The sequence below is a fragment of the Anser anser genome, assembly GCF_964211835.1.
Source record: "Anser anser genome assembly, chromosome: Z".
NCBI lineage: Eukaryota > Metazoa > Chordata > Aves > Anseriformes > Anatidae > Anser > Anser anser.
In genome coordinates this window covers 63,274,966-63,293,713 of record NC_139723.1, presented here as the reverse complement: position 1 = coordinate 63,293,713, position 18,748 = coordinate 63,274,966, and the positions used below count along the sequence as shown (strand labels likewise).

Sequence of the window (18,748 nt, the reverse complement as noted above, 5' to 3'; positions counted from 1 at the left end):
TCCTCATCTACTTTTATCTAAGACTTCATGCTTCTGTAGCAATAGGGGAGAAATACTCTATCTTCCCCTCTGCTTCCTTTTATGAATGCATGGGGAATATCTCTGCATTTCCATACTATTGTCAAACAAATGAAGCATTTAAAAAGACTGTGTATACATATAAATAGAATAAACATAAGGTATAAATGTGTATATTACTTGTAAAAATATTAACTATGCCTTTTGTTATTTTATTTTTTTCTTTCTCAATAAAATTTTCTTTGAAACTTTAGTTTTTTCTTGCAAGTGAGTAGTTAGTTCATCTGACTGGTTTAAGATTTTAGTCCCTGTGTAAATTATATTACTACATTAAGAGACAGTCAAGATTTTCAGGGAGTTTGGAAGAGACTTGATTTAATGTTTATCAATAGAAATGAAAAATGTACTCTCATTGCTCTCAGTGCCATAACTGTTGTGGTCAAGTATGTACGTTAGATAAAAACTTGAATCACATTCAGAGTATTATTTCCTGAAATTTAGGAAGAGAAAAATCTCATGTTAATGTAAAGCTATATGGTCCCTAATCCAAAGGTATAAAACAAAGAAATTCAAATAAAACGGAAATCCAATGTCAGCTTATTTTTCTGACCCAGTCCATAGATTTGTACTACTTTTGTTATGTGTGCAGCTGAATAATGTGAAGAGTACAAACTTCCAGTTGCTAAAATGACCTCCTAGAAAAGATGTATGCTGAAAGATATTTATATGTTCTTATGTTCCTACATTAAGCCTTCTTGCGACCTTCTCTCTCTTCTCCCCAGATCCAGCTACTTCCAGACAGGGAAATAATGAAGGAGATCTGTATATTTTTTTTCAGTTATCATTCTGTTTTTTATGATGTAAGGTAGAGTTGCTAATTCAGCTTTGGATTTGTTTGTAGAATAATTTGTTTAAGCACCAAACCAGTCTGCCTGCAAATCAAAACCACCTTGTGCTCACAGAATATTTTGCTTCTATGGATTCCAGAAAAACACATAGATCATTGAATTAAAATTTAGGAAGTAGTAAAAGCTAAGAATCTGATCCACATGGTGTACACACTACATTTACATACATTCCTATATAAATTCAAAGCTTTATGCATGAATTTGGTATGAGCAAAACTGAAATTATCCAAACCCATCTGAATATCCCATCACCACCTTAATCATGCTTATTTTCTCTTTTGTCAGTCAAAACGTTTGCATGTATTATATGACATAAAACAGAAAATATAGAGAAAATCTTCATCTTGGAGTTTCATACACTCTGTTGGTGAGAAATCTGTCTTGAAAGAAAGATCACAGTTCAAAACCCATTTTAACAGTCAGGGAAACCCAGGGCAGGAAGTTGGGTTCCTAAAACTTTGGTGTTGGGCTAGATTTTATGGAAGCAGGAGAAAATCATTTTGTCAGGTATATCCCTATGCAAATTCAACCCTTAGTTTCAAGGTTCACCTATTAAAATGTATGGAAATTATATATTTAATTGGTCTGAGCCTTTTCTTTATTTCCAGTTTATTGAAAATTTAAAAAGTTCATCACTGAATTGGCATCTGTTTCTAATTGCTCTAGTGGACAAATAGTAATTTATATAGCCTGCAGTTGGGTGGGGCTTTCAGTGTGACTTGAGAATTTTTTCCTGTAGGGAGGAAACTATTGGACAGTTGGAAAAATGTTGTCCAAGGAAAGTTCAGAAGATGTGGTTGTGGGAAGCAATGCTGACCACAAAGAAAAGTTATAATGTGGCTTCCTGAGTTTTACTGCAGTGAAGTTATGGTTCATTTCTCAACTTTGTGTTTCCCTTTCTGGCTGCACAATCCTATAAAGAATCAATTGTTTTGGTGCCTGGTACCTGAAGACTGGCTTTTTTTTCTGTTGTTCTGGTGCTGCAGGGAAGATGAAGTGAGTTGTTTAAGTGAACAGTTTCTTGATCTTAATTTCTAACCTTAGTGACATGGATTTTGCAGCAGAGAAAATGGCTCAAGTTCAGTTTTCTCTGCTGATCCATCAACTTCAATTTTGGGAACATTCTTGGGGTTGTGTACTGTTACTGGTCTTTTTTTCTCAAGCTTTTTCTTTTACTTCTAACACTTGGTAACTTGTCTATTGGTGTTTCTGTTCTGTTTTGATTAGTATCACTTTAATTTTCCCTGGATAATTTTGAGGGCGTTTAAAAACTTATGTGTTGCTAGAAATGATTATTGTGAATACAAATATGTAAGCCTTTCTTACAAAAGGTTTAATGCAAAGCATACTGTCTCTGTTGAAATGTGTGGATCAAGAGGAATTCAGCTTCATTTGTTTGATTAAGAGAATCTGGCAGGGTGTAAACCCCTTGTTTGTTACTGCTAATGCTTACCAATCTAAATCAGAGCCCACTGGAAGCAATGGAAACGTTTCTGTTAGTTTCAGTGTGATTTTTTTCAAGTCCCAACAGACCTCCTGCTTTTCCACAGTTAAGCATTAGTGAGGGACAGTGAGCCTGCTAGACATGCTAATTTTGTGTGTGTGCATGTGGTGAGATTAATAGGAGAGGGAAGACTGTTTTCATGAAGGTAAATTTTATGTGGCGTTCCTTAATATTTATGATAGTCTGTGCTTTTTTACTTACTATTTCTGCAGTTGTAGCACAGAACCAGGCTAAGTTGATTCAAAGGATTCTGCAGGGTCTGTTTATAGAAAAGTAATCGCTTGTGATTTTTGAATCAATTGGGAGACAGTCTTCTCTGTTTAAAGGGCATCTTGTAAGTAAATGTTTCAAATCTTGATGAAGAATCAAATGATTTACATTAGAAAAGAGGCTGTGAAGTGCAAAGCTTTTGATTTATTTTGATGGAAGGAGAATGGTACTATTACCATTTTTATGACAATATATAAAGGCTGTTGAATAAAATAGACATTTTTTGGATGATTAAAATAGTGTGTTGATTTTAAACATGATAATGAGCTAGAAAATATTCTAGAAAATATTCTGTCTTTGCATGGGTTTCATTTATAAGTGGTTTTTGGTTTGCCAGTCCCAGACTTCTGTCTGGGGTCTCCTCTGCGGTTTTTATAGGCTACTAATCAGATCACAAGAGGCAGGAAGGCATATGCATCATCTTACTGTGAAAATAATATTAGTTATTGTTTGTTGGTTTTAAATTCTAGTAGTAGTACCCTGTGGTTTTTTTTTTGTTTCTTTGTTTGTTTGTTTTACATTTTTTTTCTGGTTCAACTATTAAGCAGAATTCTACTCTGTGATGTAGAGATTGAACATCTAATTTATCCCCTTGAAATTTGTCATTGTAAGATGACACTACCTTTTGAAAGCCTGTCTTCCTGGAGTGATTGTCTCTAGTAACTTAGCAATTTGAATGGACAAGATTGTATTCTTTTGAATACAGTATCTTTTTTAGACATATGCTTAAGTACCACCATTCCCCAAAGCTGAGGAAGGGCATTACTGTGAGCACTAGTTTCTGCAGTTCAGTAGTTTCTTGTCTTCTGGCTGTGTGATGAGACTTCGTTATGTCTATGATCCTTGCTCTCAATGCATAACTGGGAGAAAATCCTATGATAGGTGCATCTGTCACTGTTGCAGACCAATATGTCTCTCCAGCTGGTATTAGAGAAATATTTATGATCCTTGTGGGTTCCTTCCAACTTGGGATGTTCTATGAGTCTAATTCTATGTCTGAAGGCCTGAGCAGTCCCACCCAACGTGTGTGATCCTCCTGAGAGTCTTTGCAAACACACAGGATACTTGCAGTGCTATCCTAGTAACAGTTGTTAGTTATGTGGTACCTACAAACAAAATGAAGTTTATTCTTATCTTGCGGGGGTAAGGACAGCAGGGGACCAAAAGCTCAGAGGGTTGTTGTAGCCATTCTGATAGCAACAACCTGAGATGCTATTAAAAGAAGGTTTTACAAAGTGATACAATAACATGGAAGTATTCCATGAAGCCTTTTTGGTGATTGAAAAAGAATGATACGTAATTGAAGGATGTGGACAAGATTATATTTGTTCAGAGAATGTCGTCTAGTCTAGTTGGAACGTGGCTTTTACTGGCAAAAGCAGACAATGAATTTCTTAGGCAAAGAATTTTATAACTCATCCAGTGTTTCAGCACATGTGAGTTTTTCTTTCTCTGGGTATGTGCTGTGTATTATTATCATTTGGCACTGTATGTGACATCTAGTCAGATGTTGAGAAGGTCAGGTTCACACAGAGACTGTAGTCACATTGAATATATTAATGACAGGCCAAACTATTGATTATTATTTTTATTATCTTGGTACGTCTCCTGTCAATTAAAACATTAAAGAGTTGATTATTTGATTGGCTCAACATCACCCAAGATGGAACAAACCTTCCTTTGCACACACAGGAGATGGAAACAGCATGGCCCTAGATTTTTCTATAATAGATTAACTTAATTAAGCAGAATATACATCTAGCGGAGAATTGTAATTCCTGAGGGACTGCAGGTTTCACCCAACTTTGTAGCTGGTTTCTAAACATTTTCAGTTGCGCTATGTTGTTTTTGAGATGAGAAGACCAGAACTAGAGTTTTTCAGTTGTATAGAACCTTTTTCTTTGTTCACTTGACCTTTTATAATAATTCCTTGCATTCAGTTTTCTTTTTGACAAGTTCTGACATAATTCTGAAAAAAGTGTCAGCTCAATCTGTCATGATTCTGAGGTTTCACTCTTGGACAGTTATGGGTGACTCACAAGCCATCATTTTAGACTTGAATTTAGGATTGTTATTTCACACTTTCTTCACTTTACCTGTATCTATGTCTATATCATTGCCTATTTTAATGCCCACTCATCCAGTCTCACAAGGTCTTCTGTCATTCTTTTCAGGCAGCCTTAAATAAAGTATTAGCATCCAGAGACTTTGTAATCTCAGTTTTCAGACCCCTTTCCAGGTCATTTGGAATGTATGTAACAATATGGGTCCCAGCACAAATTCCTTCAGGAATCCAGTGGTGTATCAAAAATGAAAGGGAAACTTTTGTTTCCTATTGGATGCCTTTGTATTCATGAAAGGATCTTTCCTCTTACCCATTGCTGCTTACTTTATCTGTCTACAGCCTTTTGGAAATCCAAATGGGACATATCAGCCAGATCTCCTTTGTCAAGAGCTGGCAGATTTCTGCAAATTGATTAGGGTCTGGCTGGGATGGAGTTAACTTTCCCTGCAACAGGCCATACAGTGCTGTGCTCTGGACCTGTAGCTAGAGCAGCACTGGTATCACACCAGTGTTGTGTCTGCTGCTGAGCAGCACTGGCACAGCACCAAGGCTCCCTCCAAACTCCCCCAGAGCCAGCAGGCTGGGGGTGGGCAAGAGGTGGGGAGGGGACACAGCCAGGACAAGGTACCTAAACTGATCAAAGGGATATCCTATACCATGTGGTGTCACACTCAGCAATAAAAGCTGGGGAAGGGGATGGAGGGAGAGGGCTCTCATTATGAAAATGCCTGTTCTCCCAGACAGCCGCGTGATGTATTGAGGCCCTGCTTCTTAGCACGTGGCCGAACATCACTCATTGATGGGAAGTAGAGAACAAATTTTTTTTTCTTTGCTTTGTGATTCTGCATAGCCTTTGCTTGTTTGCTTTTTTCTCTTCCTTTTCTCTTTAATTAAACTATCCTTTTATTAAACTTATCCTTTTTTTTCTTTCTATCCTCCTTTCTTCTCTCCCTCTTCTTCCTCTGAGGGGGAGTGAGTGGTTGTGCTGGAGTTCGGCTGCCCAGCAGGGTAAAACCACCACACATCTTCTCTTCTTACAAGTCTTAGCCTCAACCCTGTCTGCCCTGTTCAGGAAGGGCAAAACCTCTCCTTTGCACTTCCCGTAAATAATTCATACAGTGTGAGAAGTAGGTTTTTGTTCTATGTGGATCCTCTTGTGTATTATTTAAGTTTTGGAATGCAGCAACCAAAGAAATGATAGAGGGAGTTGCATAGACAAAAAAAATAATTTAAAAAAAAATCTACTGAAATAAGTCTTGAGAACTACAAAGATATTTTTTTAGTTACTAACAGAATACCTAAGGAATGGCATACATTACAAACTGTGAAGTGTCAAACTATTTAGACACCCAAGTAGTATGATACACACACATTTGTGTTACAGAAAATGTTGGTGATATTTTATGGTCATATTTTCCCTTTCATATGGCTGAATTTCATGTTTTATGGTATTTTCATAAATAGAAGTTTGATATAGAAAATGATTTTTTTTTTGTCCATTCTGCTGGAAAGTGTAGATAACAGCTGTAGTCTTTGCTTTACAGATGAAGTAATGAAAGTACGTGCTTCATTTGCTTCTGCTTTCCATAAAGAGTACTGATTATGTATAGTTGCTTATAAATTAAAGCTTCTGTTACTGTGTAGGATACTGGAAAACTGTAGAGACATATTCTGTACAATCTGGTACTTAGGCTGTTCAGATTACATCTTTGGGCAGGGCTCTGTTTCCCAAATAAATAAGAAACTCACATTCATTTGCTTTTGTCCAATACCCTACATTTCTTCCCTGCACATTAGTGTCATAGGCCATAGTGTACAGAAATATAGCATGCTTCAGGCAATATTGTTTTGGACACTACAAATTTTGTGGTTGGGATCTTGTAAATGGCATGTTGGGCAAAACTATATGCTCTTTGATCTCCTACCAACCAAGAAAACTTCTCAACATGGATCATTTTCATCATCTTAATCATAGACTGAATACAGAATATTCTATTTTTAGATGTACTGTCTATCTATATCTTTAGATTTTAGGTTTCTACCAGTTGCTTGAGTTGGTCTCATTGTTGGAGGAAGAAAGAAGAGCTATGGGAATGAGAGGAGTAATTAATCTATGTTTATTAGATATGTGCAAGTATCATACCTATCTTTGTAGATATAAAATATGTTTTCCCATCTATATTCACTTTTTAAAATCTCAGCTGAAAATTTGCACTTTATCTTCTTTCTTTTTATTATTGAAAATCATAAAGAGAGCAGAGGCTAAATTAATAGAGTCTTAAATAAATGTATTTAATTGATTTTTTTTCCACAAATTTATATATTAGACTAAATCAAAGAAGTGGAACCTTTCTTGAAAGAAAAGAAAGAAAAACGAAGTTAAGATTGTAACATCCCATGGAAAGGAATTCCCATGTTGATTTACATTTGTGATAAAAAAGTACATCCTATTGTTTGTTTTGAATAAGTAACCTCATAATTTATTTGGTGTGCCATATTACGAAAGACCAGTTTTCCTTTTTTGTCCTGTCATTGCCACCCAGTTTCATAGATCTGTGTTGCTCGTCTCTGGGGATGAAGACCCTATTTATGTAGTTTCTCACATAGCTGTTTCACAGCGTTCATCTGGCAGAGAGACCATTTTTTAGATGATAAACTGCCTTTGTGGATAGTGTAAGTTGGCCACCTCAGTTCCTTTTAAAGTCTGACTTGAAACCAATTTTCAGGCTGTTAGACTAAGGATGGGCTTGAAATATGACATAAATTCTGAAGTCACTTATCTAAGGACTGCATTTTCCAAAGTACTTATTTTTTCTATAGAGGTATGAAAGCTGTTGAATAACATTTTTTGGTTACCTACAACTCCAAACAAAACACTAAAATAGTTAGATCAATTTGTCTTAGCATTAAATATACAAAAATAAATATCTGAATGAAATTTCACTGCTTTCATAAATAATAAAAGTTCTTCCCAAAAGAGCAGTTAAATGTAGCAACTGGTGAGGGTAACCAATAGGGCTTCGGGAAACAGAGTCTTAAGTCAGAAAATAAGAAAAATGATGGCAAAGGCTGTGGGATTTCTTTAAAGCAAAAGCAAAGCTGTAGTACTTCATTAGCTATTGATACATTGGTGAGCAAATGGCAGCAAAATAAAATGTTTAGCCTCTTCACACAGGGAAAAGCATTGAAAGCATTTTAGATTTATAAGTCTATAAAGGGAGTAGGTGTATGTGGGCATGTGAAGGTAGACTTCATTAGATAGATACATAAAAGACATTTGTCCTCTGTCTACTGAATTAGTCCACGGGATTCTTGCCTGTCAATTCTGCTGAAAAACAGAGGGGAAGGGGGTGGAGGAAGAGGGAGAGAGAGAGGGAGGGAGAGAATAGAAGCCAAAACCAGTGTAGAGCAGATGCAGAGGAAAGCTACTTAGATGCTTAGGGAATGAACATTTTATCTTACACAGGAAACAATAAAGAATGTGACTTCTTTAATCTACTGAACTATGGCAGGAGAAGACTGCCCAGTAATTTTGCATTTTAGCTGCAATAGCAGAAGCTGAAGAATGAAGACAGAGATAGAAATTTAACAGCTGGGTTGAAGAGAAGGAGTAATTCAGGTATATGCAGAGCAAGGTATGTTCTAGCTTAAGGTGACTCATAGAATCACAGAATGGCTTGGGTTGGAAGAGGAACTTTAAAGATCATCTAACTCCAACCCCCTGCCATGGGCAGGGACACCTCCCACCAGACCAGGTCGCCCAAAGCCCCATCCAACCTGGCCTTGAACATCTCCAGGCATGGGGCATCCACAGCTTCTCTGGGCAGCCTGTGCCAGTGCCTCACCACCCTCTGAGTGAAGAATTTCCTCCAAATGTCTAATCTAACTCTCCCCTCTTTTAGTTTAAAACTGTTCCCCATTGTCCTATCATTATCTGCCCGAGTAAATCATATAATGGGAGAACACAACTCATATCAAGCAACCTTTTATAAGTATTGTATCTGGTGCTTATATAAGATAATAAACTGCCAGTCAGGTAAATATTCCATGTAAAGCTCATTCAAGCAAGCACCATATGTTTTTCATAGTCTGATAAAAGTTGACCAGTACTGCCTGTGAAGCAAGGCACTTGGCTGAATAATAGGCTGCACATCTCTTTGGTGCAAGACAGGGTAAAATGGCTTAAAATGAATGAGTTAACATGACTGACAAGGTTCTGTTTATAATAGCGCAACATAAGTGCATTTATCTTTTCAATAAATTTTGCTCAGTGATAACATTCTATCAAACAACTTCACCTACAAGTTCTGGTAGAAGCATTTCTTAGTTTAAGATTTGTTTGGTTTTGTTACCTGTATTTTGCAAAGTATTTCTAAAATGCAAACTTTCATACTGATTATTTGAAGTCTTTTAAATAATTTATATTGCGTAGTGCTATGGTTTCATACACCCTACCTTAACAATCAGAAGCATATTCTCCGTGCTAAATCTTAAAATCAGAAAATCAGACTTACATAATTTTTCCTTTAGACCTAATACTGTAATTTTGTGACATAGTGTTTAAAAATTTTGGTGGTATTTTTTGATCTGCTGGATGGCCTTCATTGTGCTCTTCAAGTAAGTAAATGGCAATGATGAGTATTCCCAGTAGCAAACAGTATGACAGAATAATATGTAGCATAATGATGTGGAAAAGTAAACAATGTTAATCTTCAAAACATTGTGTATCTGCTACAGACATCACATGGCTATGTGTAGATTTATCTTCCAGAATTCTTCAGGGTATTTTTGTGATTTTTCTTCTTGTTTTTATAGTGGTTTTGTTTGTTTGTTTTTTTTCCCATCAGTACTTCATGATCTAAGCTGAGCTAATCCCTCCCTAGCCCGTGTATGCAAATTCTAAACAAGTAGTCCAGTTTTATAGTCTTCTTTATCTAGGAACACTATACAAGTCTGATGTAAAAAAAAAGGAACTTGGATATATATACAAAGTGTTTATTAAAGAAAAACTGATTCACAGTATGAAGTCCAGTAATAAAATAGAAACCTAGCAGGACCCTCACAAAAAATAGAGAAATTGTAACCCAGCATTTCCCTTCCAAATTTTCTTCTATCTGATTTATATTTGCCCCACTGTGCTGTAATTTACTCTTTTTAGAAACCTCTAGTATTGCCTCTAATACTGGATCTTATGTGATCATTGCACATCTCGTGGATTCTCTTTTTTGTTTCAATGGCAAAAATGTCAGCTGAGTCCTTCAAATTCCCTAAACTGATTGAAAGTCATCTCTTGAAAGATGCTAGAAAATCAACATTGGTTTCTGTCCACCTCCTGATGTCTTGTTTCTAGTCTGATTACAGAATTGCCCTTTGGTGTAGTCTTTTCGTAAACAGGTATCAGCTGATACAGTTAATGTAAAAGTCTTAGATTTTATTTCATAAACATAGCTTGCTTATGAAAGTTGATATGCAGGATTTTTGCAGGTTTGAATTCTCCTAGAACATCTGGCTCTCCTGGTTTCAGTAAAGAATTAGTTGCTTTGCTTTGTTTTGTTTTGTTTTGTTTTGCTTTGTTTTTCTGAGCTTACTCATATAAAAAACATATAAAGATTCCTTTTGAGAGGGAATTGGTGCATCATTAACATCTGAGAATTTGCTGCAGGGTCTGGATATGGGGACACATAATAGATGAATCTTTCTACAAAGACACCGTTGCTTCACAGCTTCTTATTGTCATATGATAGAAGTACCTCGCTGGCCAGATTTGGATCTGTGTGAATGTAGCCAGCTCATTCCAGAGAATCATCTCTCTTGTGAGTGGGTGAAAGCTGAGACCTAGCTCATTCCCTGCAGTGATCCAAGAGAACTAACAGCAATCCTGATTCAGGAGATCTTTCAATCCTATGAAGAAATTTAGCAATTACAATCATGAATGTTCTTAATATAGGTATACTGGTATACACATGGTATCTGTATATGAGGTGAGTCCAGTTATTTGGACTCGGACGTCGCTTTCTCCACTGGTCATCATGTCACTTTCAGTTTAAGTTCTAAGAATTAAGTATATCCAGTGAATTGTAGCACAGACCTTTGTACATATATGTAACAAATTCTGTATTCAATACATTAAATGGGTGATATTGCTTTGCTTTCTATCAGAATTCTAAAAATGACTTCATCCATATGTAATGTATCTAACTTAGTTTACTGTTCCATTAAGGTCTTGGCATTGACAACAGGACATCTTTACCGCAGATCAATTCTTTTCCGTGGGATAATACACTTTTCAATATATCCATACATGCAGCAATCCGTCATGGAAAATGGAAATTACTAACTGGATATCCAGGTAACAAAGTAACTCCCTTTTGTACATGTCATATCTCCCCATCGCCCTAAACACAGTTTCATTCTGTTTAGCATATGATCATTTCTCTTATTTGTCCCGTTAGCTTTCAGGATTTAGATCACATGCAAAAATCTAGAAGGGACACTTCTAAAATCCAGACAACATATTATTTCATTTTCAAATGACCTTTTGACATTTACAGTAGTGAAATTCACAGTAGTGAAAGAAGAAAGTCCATGAAATTACTTGATTTGAAATTAAGCAACATGCAGGTTTGAATCCCCATGGTGTGGCTTTTTTATATAAATGTAACTCTTGTATAGGTAGCCCTGGAGTAGAGAGACTCTGATGCTGGACAGTTAAGCAATGCAGCAAGAGTCACTGGCCCATGGCTTGTCAAGGGACCTAGTGAATTCCTCAGTTACGGTATAACTTTGCCTCTCCTCACTGCTCTATATCTGAGAATTAACGCCTGGTCTGTTCCTGTTTCTGTAGGCTGCAGTCATTGGTTCCCTCCACCATCTTTGTTCAATGAATCAAAGATTCAGTCGTCTGATCCACCAACAAAGAGACTTTGGCTATTTGATATTGTTCGTGATCCTGAAGAGAAAAATGAGTTGTCTGAAAAATATCCTCATGTGGTGAAAAAACTGCTCTCACGTCTTCAGTACTATTATAAACGTTCAGTGCCTGTATTCTACCCTGATGAGGATCCCAACTGTGATCCAGCAGCAACTGGGGCTTGGGGTCCTTGGGCATAGTGCCCAGCACTGCACCATGCAAAACACACCTGTAGCAGAGTTCATTTTATGTACTTCAAGGTCCTAGTGACATTTGTCTTACTTTGTTGATTACATTACTGCTAATTTTGAGTTCATTTTTTGCTCATTCCTTTAAGAGTATTTCTTACTCTTAAAGTATGCTGGGGATCTTATTTCAGTCCTTCCCATTCTCTCCTTCCCAATTATTGTATGTGAAATATTGATGAAATTATAAATCTGTTGTTTGAGTATTTTTTGATAACAATATGTGTTTAAAGCAGAAAGTAAAGCACTGCCTCCCTCCCTGAAAGAGATTGCTTCTGTTAAAAAGCTGTGATGAATCAAGGCACCAGGGACATCCAGAATTCTTGTGGAATAAACTGATTTTGAGTTTCATGTTTACCCAGTAGACAAATTCTTTTGGAAGCTGTTACATTAGCCATAAAGAATAGAAAAAAGTACAACAGTTGAAATTATAATTTTTACCTTTAACATGAAGCTCTGTCCAGAAAAGGCAATAGGCAGAATTATCAGAGAGTAGAAAAAAACAAAAAAAAAGTAAAAAACAATCTCTAAGAATAGAGCAAAATCCCTAATCCGTGTTCATTGTTAATATATCAAACTGGGGTAGAGAGTGGTGGCCAACTGGAGGGCAGGGCAGCCAGGCAGAACGGTCTCGACAGGCTGAAGGAAGGGTTGAACAAAAAACGTAATGAAGTTCAACTGAGACAGAGAACTGCACTTGGGATGGAATAATTGAACACATGGACAGGCTTGGCTCTGGCTGGATAGAAAAGGAAAAGAACCTAGGTGTCCTGCTGGACAATAAATTGAGTGGGAGTTGCCACGTGGTCCCTTGGTGAAGATTAACCTCATTTGTCCATACAGGCAAGAATGCAGCCAGCACATGAGAAGTGTTTATTCCCCTTTATTCAGCACTGAAGCACAACATTGTATTTTGGGCTTCCCTGTGCAAGAAAAAATCTGTCATACTGATGGGACATGACTATGATCATGTGGAGGAGAGCAAATGAGGAGGGAAATAGGATAGTTTAGCCCAGAGAAGAAAAGAGGAAGGGGAGATAAAACTGCTTAATGTGAGGGCATGGAGAAGATGAAGGATCTGGTGACTCTCGTCAGAGATTCACAAAGATGAAAGGCACACAGGGGGTTCTAACTCAATATAATAATAAAAATAATCATACCATAAGGGTAGTCAAATAACTGTGAGGCTATCAAAGCCTGTCCTCAGAGATGTTCAGACCTGGGTTGGAGAAGATTGTGAGCCGTGTGACCTTACTCTGAACTGCTTGCCATTGTGGTGAGTACCATTTCTTCGCAGATTTTTTTCCTTTATTATCTCAGAAGAGACTGTTTTCATCTTGAAGTGGGCTCTGAGCCATGGAGAAACCAGGCCAAGCAACATTTCTCAGTTACTCATCAAATTAATGCAAGATCAACCCACCAGCTCTCTTAAAGTCTCAAACCTCTGGAGTCTGTCCAGAGTTCTGGTATTGCTTCTAAGTGTCCCTAGCCAAGTTCTCAGGCTGCGGTACATTAAATATCATTCTCTCCAGAAAGTAGGGATCTAATAGCCTATTTTCAAGGTCCAGGACTACGTCCTGTAATTGGCACTGAAGTTTTGCACACGTTTTTGCGATTTTTCCTCAGGAAACTTCTGCTAATTGTTAGCAAACAGATTTGTGAAGAGAGAGACTTGTCAGAATTTGTGTATTTTTTAAATAAATAGATAAAAGATAAAAAGACGACATTTAAGAAAAGTGAAAATGTTAAAATGTCTTTTCTGATACAGTTGATTCTCCGTTACACTATCTTAAATCTATCTTGCCTTTTCCACTTTCTATGTGTTCCTGCAAGTAGAAGTGAAACCAAAGCTCTCCAAAAGCCTGTTCAGCTGTTCGTCTTCTTCCCAGAGTCCCATGTTTCTGTCCTTGTCACTTCTGTTCCTTTATTTCAGTATTTTTTCTACTCTGTTTCATTCACTCTCCTCAGCCTTGAAGGTGGGGAAAGAAGAAAAATAGTTAAGGAGAAAATAATTCTCATACACTGGGGTAGCCTGTATTCCCTGTGGTTTGTTTGGTTATGTTTTGGAACTCTATGTCAGACCAAATGTCAGTGTCCTTCTCCATTTGTCCATCACTGGCTGAAAGCAAATGGTTGCAGGAGGGTATGAACAAGACAAGCACATGTGTTAAGTTCTCCGGATTTTAAACTATAGCTCAGAGTCTGAGATTTAACTTTCATATTGATTTAAGATTTAACTTTCATATTGCTGTCAGTGATTCTTTCTCTTCTGTGAGGTTACTCAGACTTTCCTTAAACCCTTGTAAACTGTTGGTATTCATGAGACCTCTTCCACATTTCCACAGCTTAACTACATGCTGTGTTAGGAATAATTTCCATTTGTTTATGACCTGTTTTCAGGTCATTTAATTTTCACTGGTAATATACATATGCCATGACAGAAGCTATTACTGTACTGCATTTAGCAACTTTCATATGAACCAATATCTTTAAAATATCAAAAAGAATTTCTATGTTCTGAAGAGGTGGTCTCAAAACTGATATGTGACCGTATCTCCTCCCATTTCACAAAACTCACTTAAGCTTTTCTTTCTACCTAGGCTTCATGGCACAGCAGAATTTCACCTATAGGCTTTTGAAGATTCTATGTGATAACTGACTCAAACTGTGTTTTGTGGACCATGGCAAGGAATGGAAAACATATGCAAAAAAACCTTTTTTATAAGCAAATGGCATCAACTTGACAAAGCTCACATCTGCCTTTTGTAGATCTAGAAAACATTTCCCTTCCCTTTCCTAACTATTACAGTATATTTATTTTATACTAATATAATGATTTATACTGGTTACATTTTTAATATGATTTTAAGTTTCATAACCTATTTTTTTGTAATATATAGTTAGTAAATTATTTTGGAATGTGGAATTTGGAATATGGGAAAGCATATGACTTTTTGAGTCACTATTTATTTTATGCATTAATGACACAGGTTCACCTTCAAATGGGTTTTTGAAATAAATCATCAAAATATCAGGGATTCATGTTTAATACTATTCTCATTCATTCAGAACATAAGGTTATAGGGTTAATTTATTCTTGCAATCAAAATTCAGATGGAGTAGTTGAGTAGTTGACAGCCGTTCCTTTGTATATAAGGCAAGTAGATCCAATGCATTTGAATTATCGTCTCTCTCTTTTTTTTTTTTTTTCCCCACAGGGTATATTTATTTCACACTGTGTCTACGTTAGTAGAGATGTAAGACTGGAAAGCTGACTGTTCTCAGTCAATACCCACTTATAACGTTTTTTTAGTGGGTTAACCGTATCAATTACATGATATGGCTGCCACAATAAAAAGAGACTGGACTTGGGGGCAGAGGGAGAGCAGAATTTCTGCCCTACGTTCCTGTGTGTCATTCAGTGTTCTGCAATGTTCCATTCCATTACATGAGGAAAGATGTGGGCCTATCCACAAGAGCGGGAACTTTGGTCAATGATATACAGGTACTTTTTTTATTATGCTGATGTCAATTTTGTGGACAAGAAAGAAGCATCAGATAACTTGCAAAAGCTCAAGTAATTTGTGTGTTTGAGTCTCCCATCTATGTCAGCTCCTTGGCTAACATTAGAAAAGGATAAAGATCAACAAATTCTCATTTCAAAGGTAAGTAGAATTTTTATATGCTGTCTTTTCTCTATGTCCTGCAATGTGTATTTTAATATCTTGTTGATAGAAATTCATCTACCAAGAAGAGTCTCTGGCATATAACTGTCTTCTTTAAGTACAAAGTCACCGTATATTTCCGATTTTTCCTTACAAGGAGAAGATATAGTTTGACGTCCAATGATTCATTATTTTCTCAGCTACAGAAAAAAAAAAAATTTAATTCCTACTTATTTTACATGGGTGGTCCTTCATAAAATATTTTAATTGAACTGGGTTAGGATGAGAAAACAGCTGGCTGGCACATTCAGGTTGGCATCTGCATAGAGTTGTATACTGTTCAGTTGTTTCAAATCGAGAAGTACAGCATCCTTTATGTTTTGTGGTTACTTGAGTAAGATTCAAAAATGTAGGCATTTTGAGCTCTATAAATAAAACTTTATTTCATTCCTTTCCAAGTTAAAATTCATTCTTAATCTAGCAAACATCTGAGGATTTTGAATTTGAAAGTGTCCATTTGTATATTGTAAGAACTATTTAAGCTTTGCAAAAGTAACCATATTTGGGAAGAATGTTCATGCTGGTTATTCATTCTACGTTACTTGTTTACAAAAGGATGCACACAAACAAGGAAAGGCTGACTTTATACGTGAAGCCTGGACCTGTTCTTGAGTCAAAGGCCCTATATTCAGCCTAAAAATAATTTATTCAATTTTCCCAAAGTCAGTACATGTAGATGAAACTCTGAGTCTGATCATCTTTATCATCTCTGAACAGAAGAACCCAGTGCTTAAGCCACCAGGGCCTGTGTGGATTTGAAGACCTACTAGCTGTCCCTGTTGGCCTCCAGGAATTTGTCTCCCATGTCACTCCCTGACCAAGTGGCTTAATAGTAGCAACTCTAGAAGGGATTTCCCATGCTTTTCTATATTTTCTTTAAAAAAGCAGTAAATGATCTTGAAGTTACATGGAGAATCCTATTAGACCTGTGACACCCTATTATAGACTTACCAAAGAGTCCTGATGAAAAGTGTGACAGTGGCAGAACAACTGATACAGGATATGTGACGGAGTCTTGCACACCAGGATATGTGGTAATGTCTTAAATCCTAGGACCCGGGAAACCTAAATGAGAAAAATGAATCTCAAAACACAGCATGAAAACAGTCTGAATAATGAAAACTTGACAAAGAAAAATATATGACATCATGCAATATGTGGTGATCCAAAATGTATCCATAGGCATCGGTTGTGCTTAGCCTAGGAACGTGAAATCTTTTCCAGGATGTAGCAGATGTCAAGAGAGAATTCTCTTCCATTTGGCAACCCACTGCAGGCATCCCTCCAACTGGACTCTGAGGCTGTCTCTCTCTCTCATAACGCTAACCTTAGCTCTGACATGAGAGACGAGTGGGTTGAGCCTTAGCCCGACCCGCTGACTGGAGGTCCATGAGAAAGAGCCCTTGAGACGCTTCTTTCTGAAGCCTACCCCTTTTACACCACTGTTGCAGACATGATCTCACTGGACCCCTGGCTTTCTTGCTGCACTAAACAACGCTAATGCTAATCCTAACTCTAAAACTAGATGTGAGCCTTTACCTAAGACCCAGGTTGTGGTTGATGTTAGGAATAATGCTTTTTAGATCCTACCCCTCCTTTGCCAGCACCATTCCACCCCAACATACCTGGACACTTCACTCCCAACCCTAACCCTTGGCTTTGTTGCTCTCCAGACTTGAAGACCTTAGCCCTAGCCACAGGCTAAGCCTCACTCAAGACCTCAAGCCATGGCCAGAGGAAAAACCTTCTCAGGCAAGAGCCCTGAGAAGGAGAGAACCCTTCAGCTGCCCTTGGCAGCACCCACCATAACTGGACCCCTAGATCTTGTCACTCTTCTAATCCTAAGAACTGCCCAGGGCAACAAGCACACAGTTGGATTTGTAGTGTCTTTAGGATACAGTTCAGTGCCTCATTAGGCTGTTACAGGGTCTATCAACTGTCCAAAGGAAGGACCAATTCCGTGGTTTATTCAGGATATCCATCCAGGAACAGCTAGAGACAAAGCTGGAGACAAGAATACAACACAGGGCCAGAGACAGGTACCCCTAAAAGAGAGCTCAGTCAGGCCCAGGGCTTAGCTGAAATGAGGCTCCTGACCCCACAGGTGGAGGCTGAGAGGTCCCAGGTGAAGGTGCTCAGCATTAAGCTTATTAACAGACTCAGGGCTCTGACAGCCGTAGACCCAATCCTTACTATAGATGTGGAGAGCCTGGAGGACCCTTTCTAGAGCCTAGACCGGCCCTTCCCAGTGTCAGCCCATTGCAGCCCCACCCTAAATGCACCCCTAGGTTTTGTGTCTCTCTAGCTATAAATAGGCTGAGGTTTGTAATGGGAAAGTAGTGCTTTTGCTAAGTGAAGAAAAGAAAAAATTTTTTTTTTTTGTCAGCAGCTTTCCAGCTGAGTGTTTTAACTCCTTCTACTTAGTATATCAGTTGTAGAAAAAGAGTGAACCTCATTCAATTTCAGATTTGGTTATTACTTGGGAAGATCCTGGTTAAATATACAGCAGAGAGAATATTCTGGCTCCAGTGTTCTCGGATTTATTCTGGTGCTGTACAATGTGTGTATGAGCTCATCTACACAGAGCAGAGCTGCTGCAATGAAGAGTGAAAACATTTGTCACAAAGCAAGCAGAGTGAGTCAGTCACCCAACCATGGATGTGCTCAGTGACGGCCCTTGTGATAATTGCATACCACGGTTAGCTGAGGCAAAGAGGATGATGCATTAAGTTCTTGTTGTTTTAGTGTTCCCTCCTGAGAGTGTTATTTTTCTGGGGTGGAGTGGAGAGAGATTGGAAAGGTCAGTGATATATCTGCTGCCAAGTTTCTAAAAAGTGACTATCAGCTGCCATCATCAAAGCAGCTACCGGATGTTGATCCCCTAATTCTGGCTAAACTCAATAGCAACACAGGCAGCTATATTTTTTTCTGCAGGACTATAGTTAGAAAAAGTATGGTCAGAATAACTAGATTTGGATCTAAGGAATGCAGTGCTTATTTGGACGAGTCTTCAAAAGCCACAACAAGGTACTACACCAAAGCCACAGTTCTGTGCTGCCAGATTCTGGCACTGAAGGCTGTGATAAAAATAAAGAACTCTGTC

The 18,748-nt window shown here is 37.7% G+C and overlaps 1 protein-coding gene across 1 annotated transcript in view; it reads left to right on the top strand.

Annotated features, from left to right (window-relative positions):
- The window catches only part of ARSB (arylsulfatase B), a 65,124-nt gene extending 52,847 nt beyond the window's left edge, over positions 1 to 12,277 (top strand). Inside the window, exons 7-8 of the mRNA XM_083819060.1 lie at positions 10,986 to 11,114; positions 11,610 to 12,277. Coding sequence (XP_083675186.1) covers positions 10,986 to 11,114; positions 11,610 to 11,875 — 395 coding nt within the window. The 3' untranslated portion in view covers positions 11,876 to 12,277. The remainder of the gene's footprint in view (positions 1 to 10,985; positions 11,115 to 11,609) is intronic.
- The last annotated feature ends 6,471 nt before the right edge of the window (positions 12,278 to 18,748 follow it).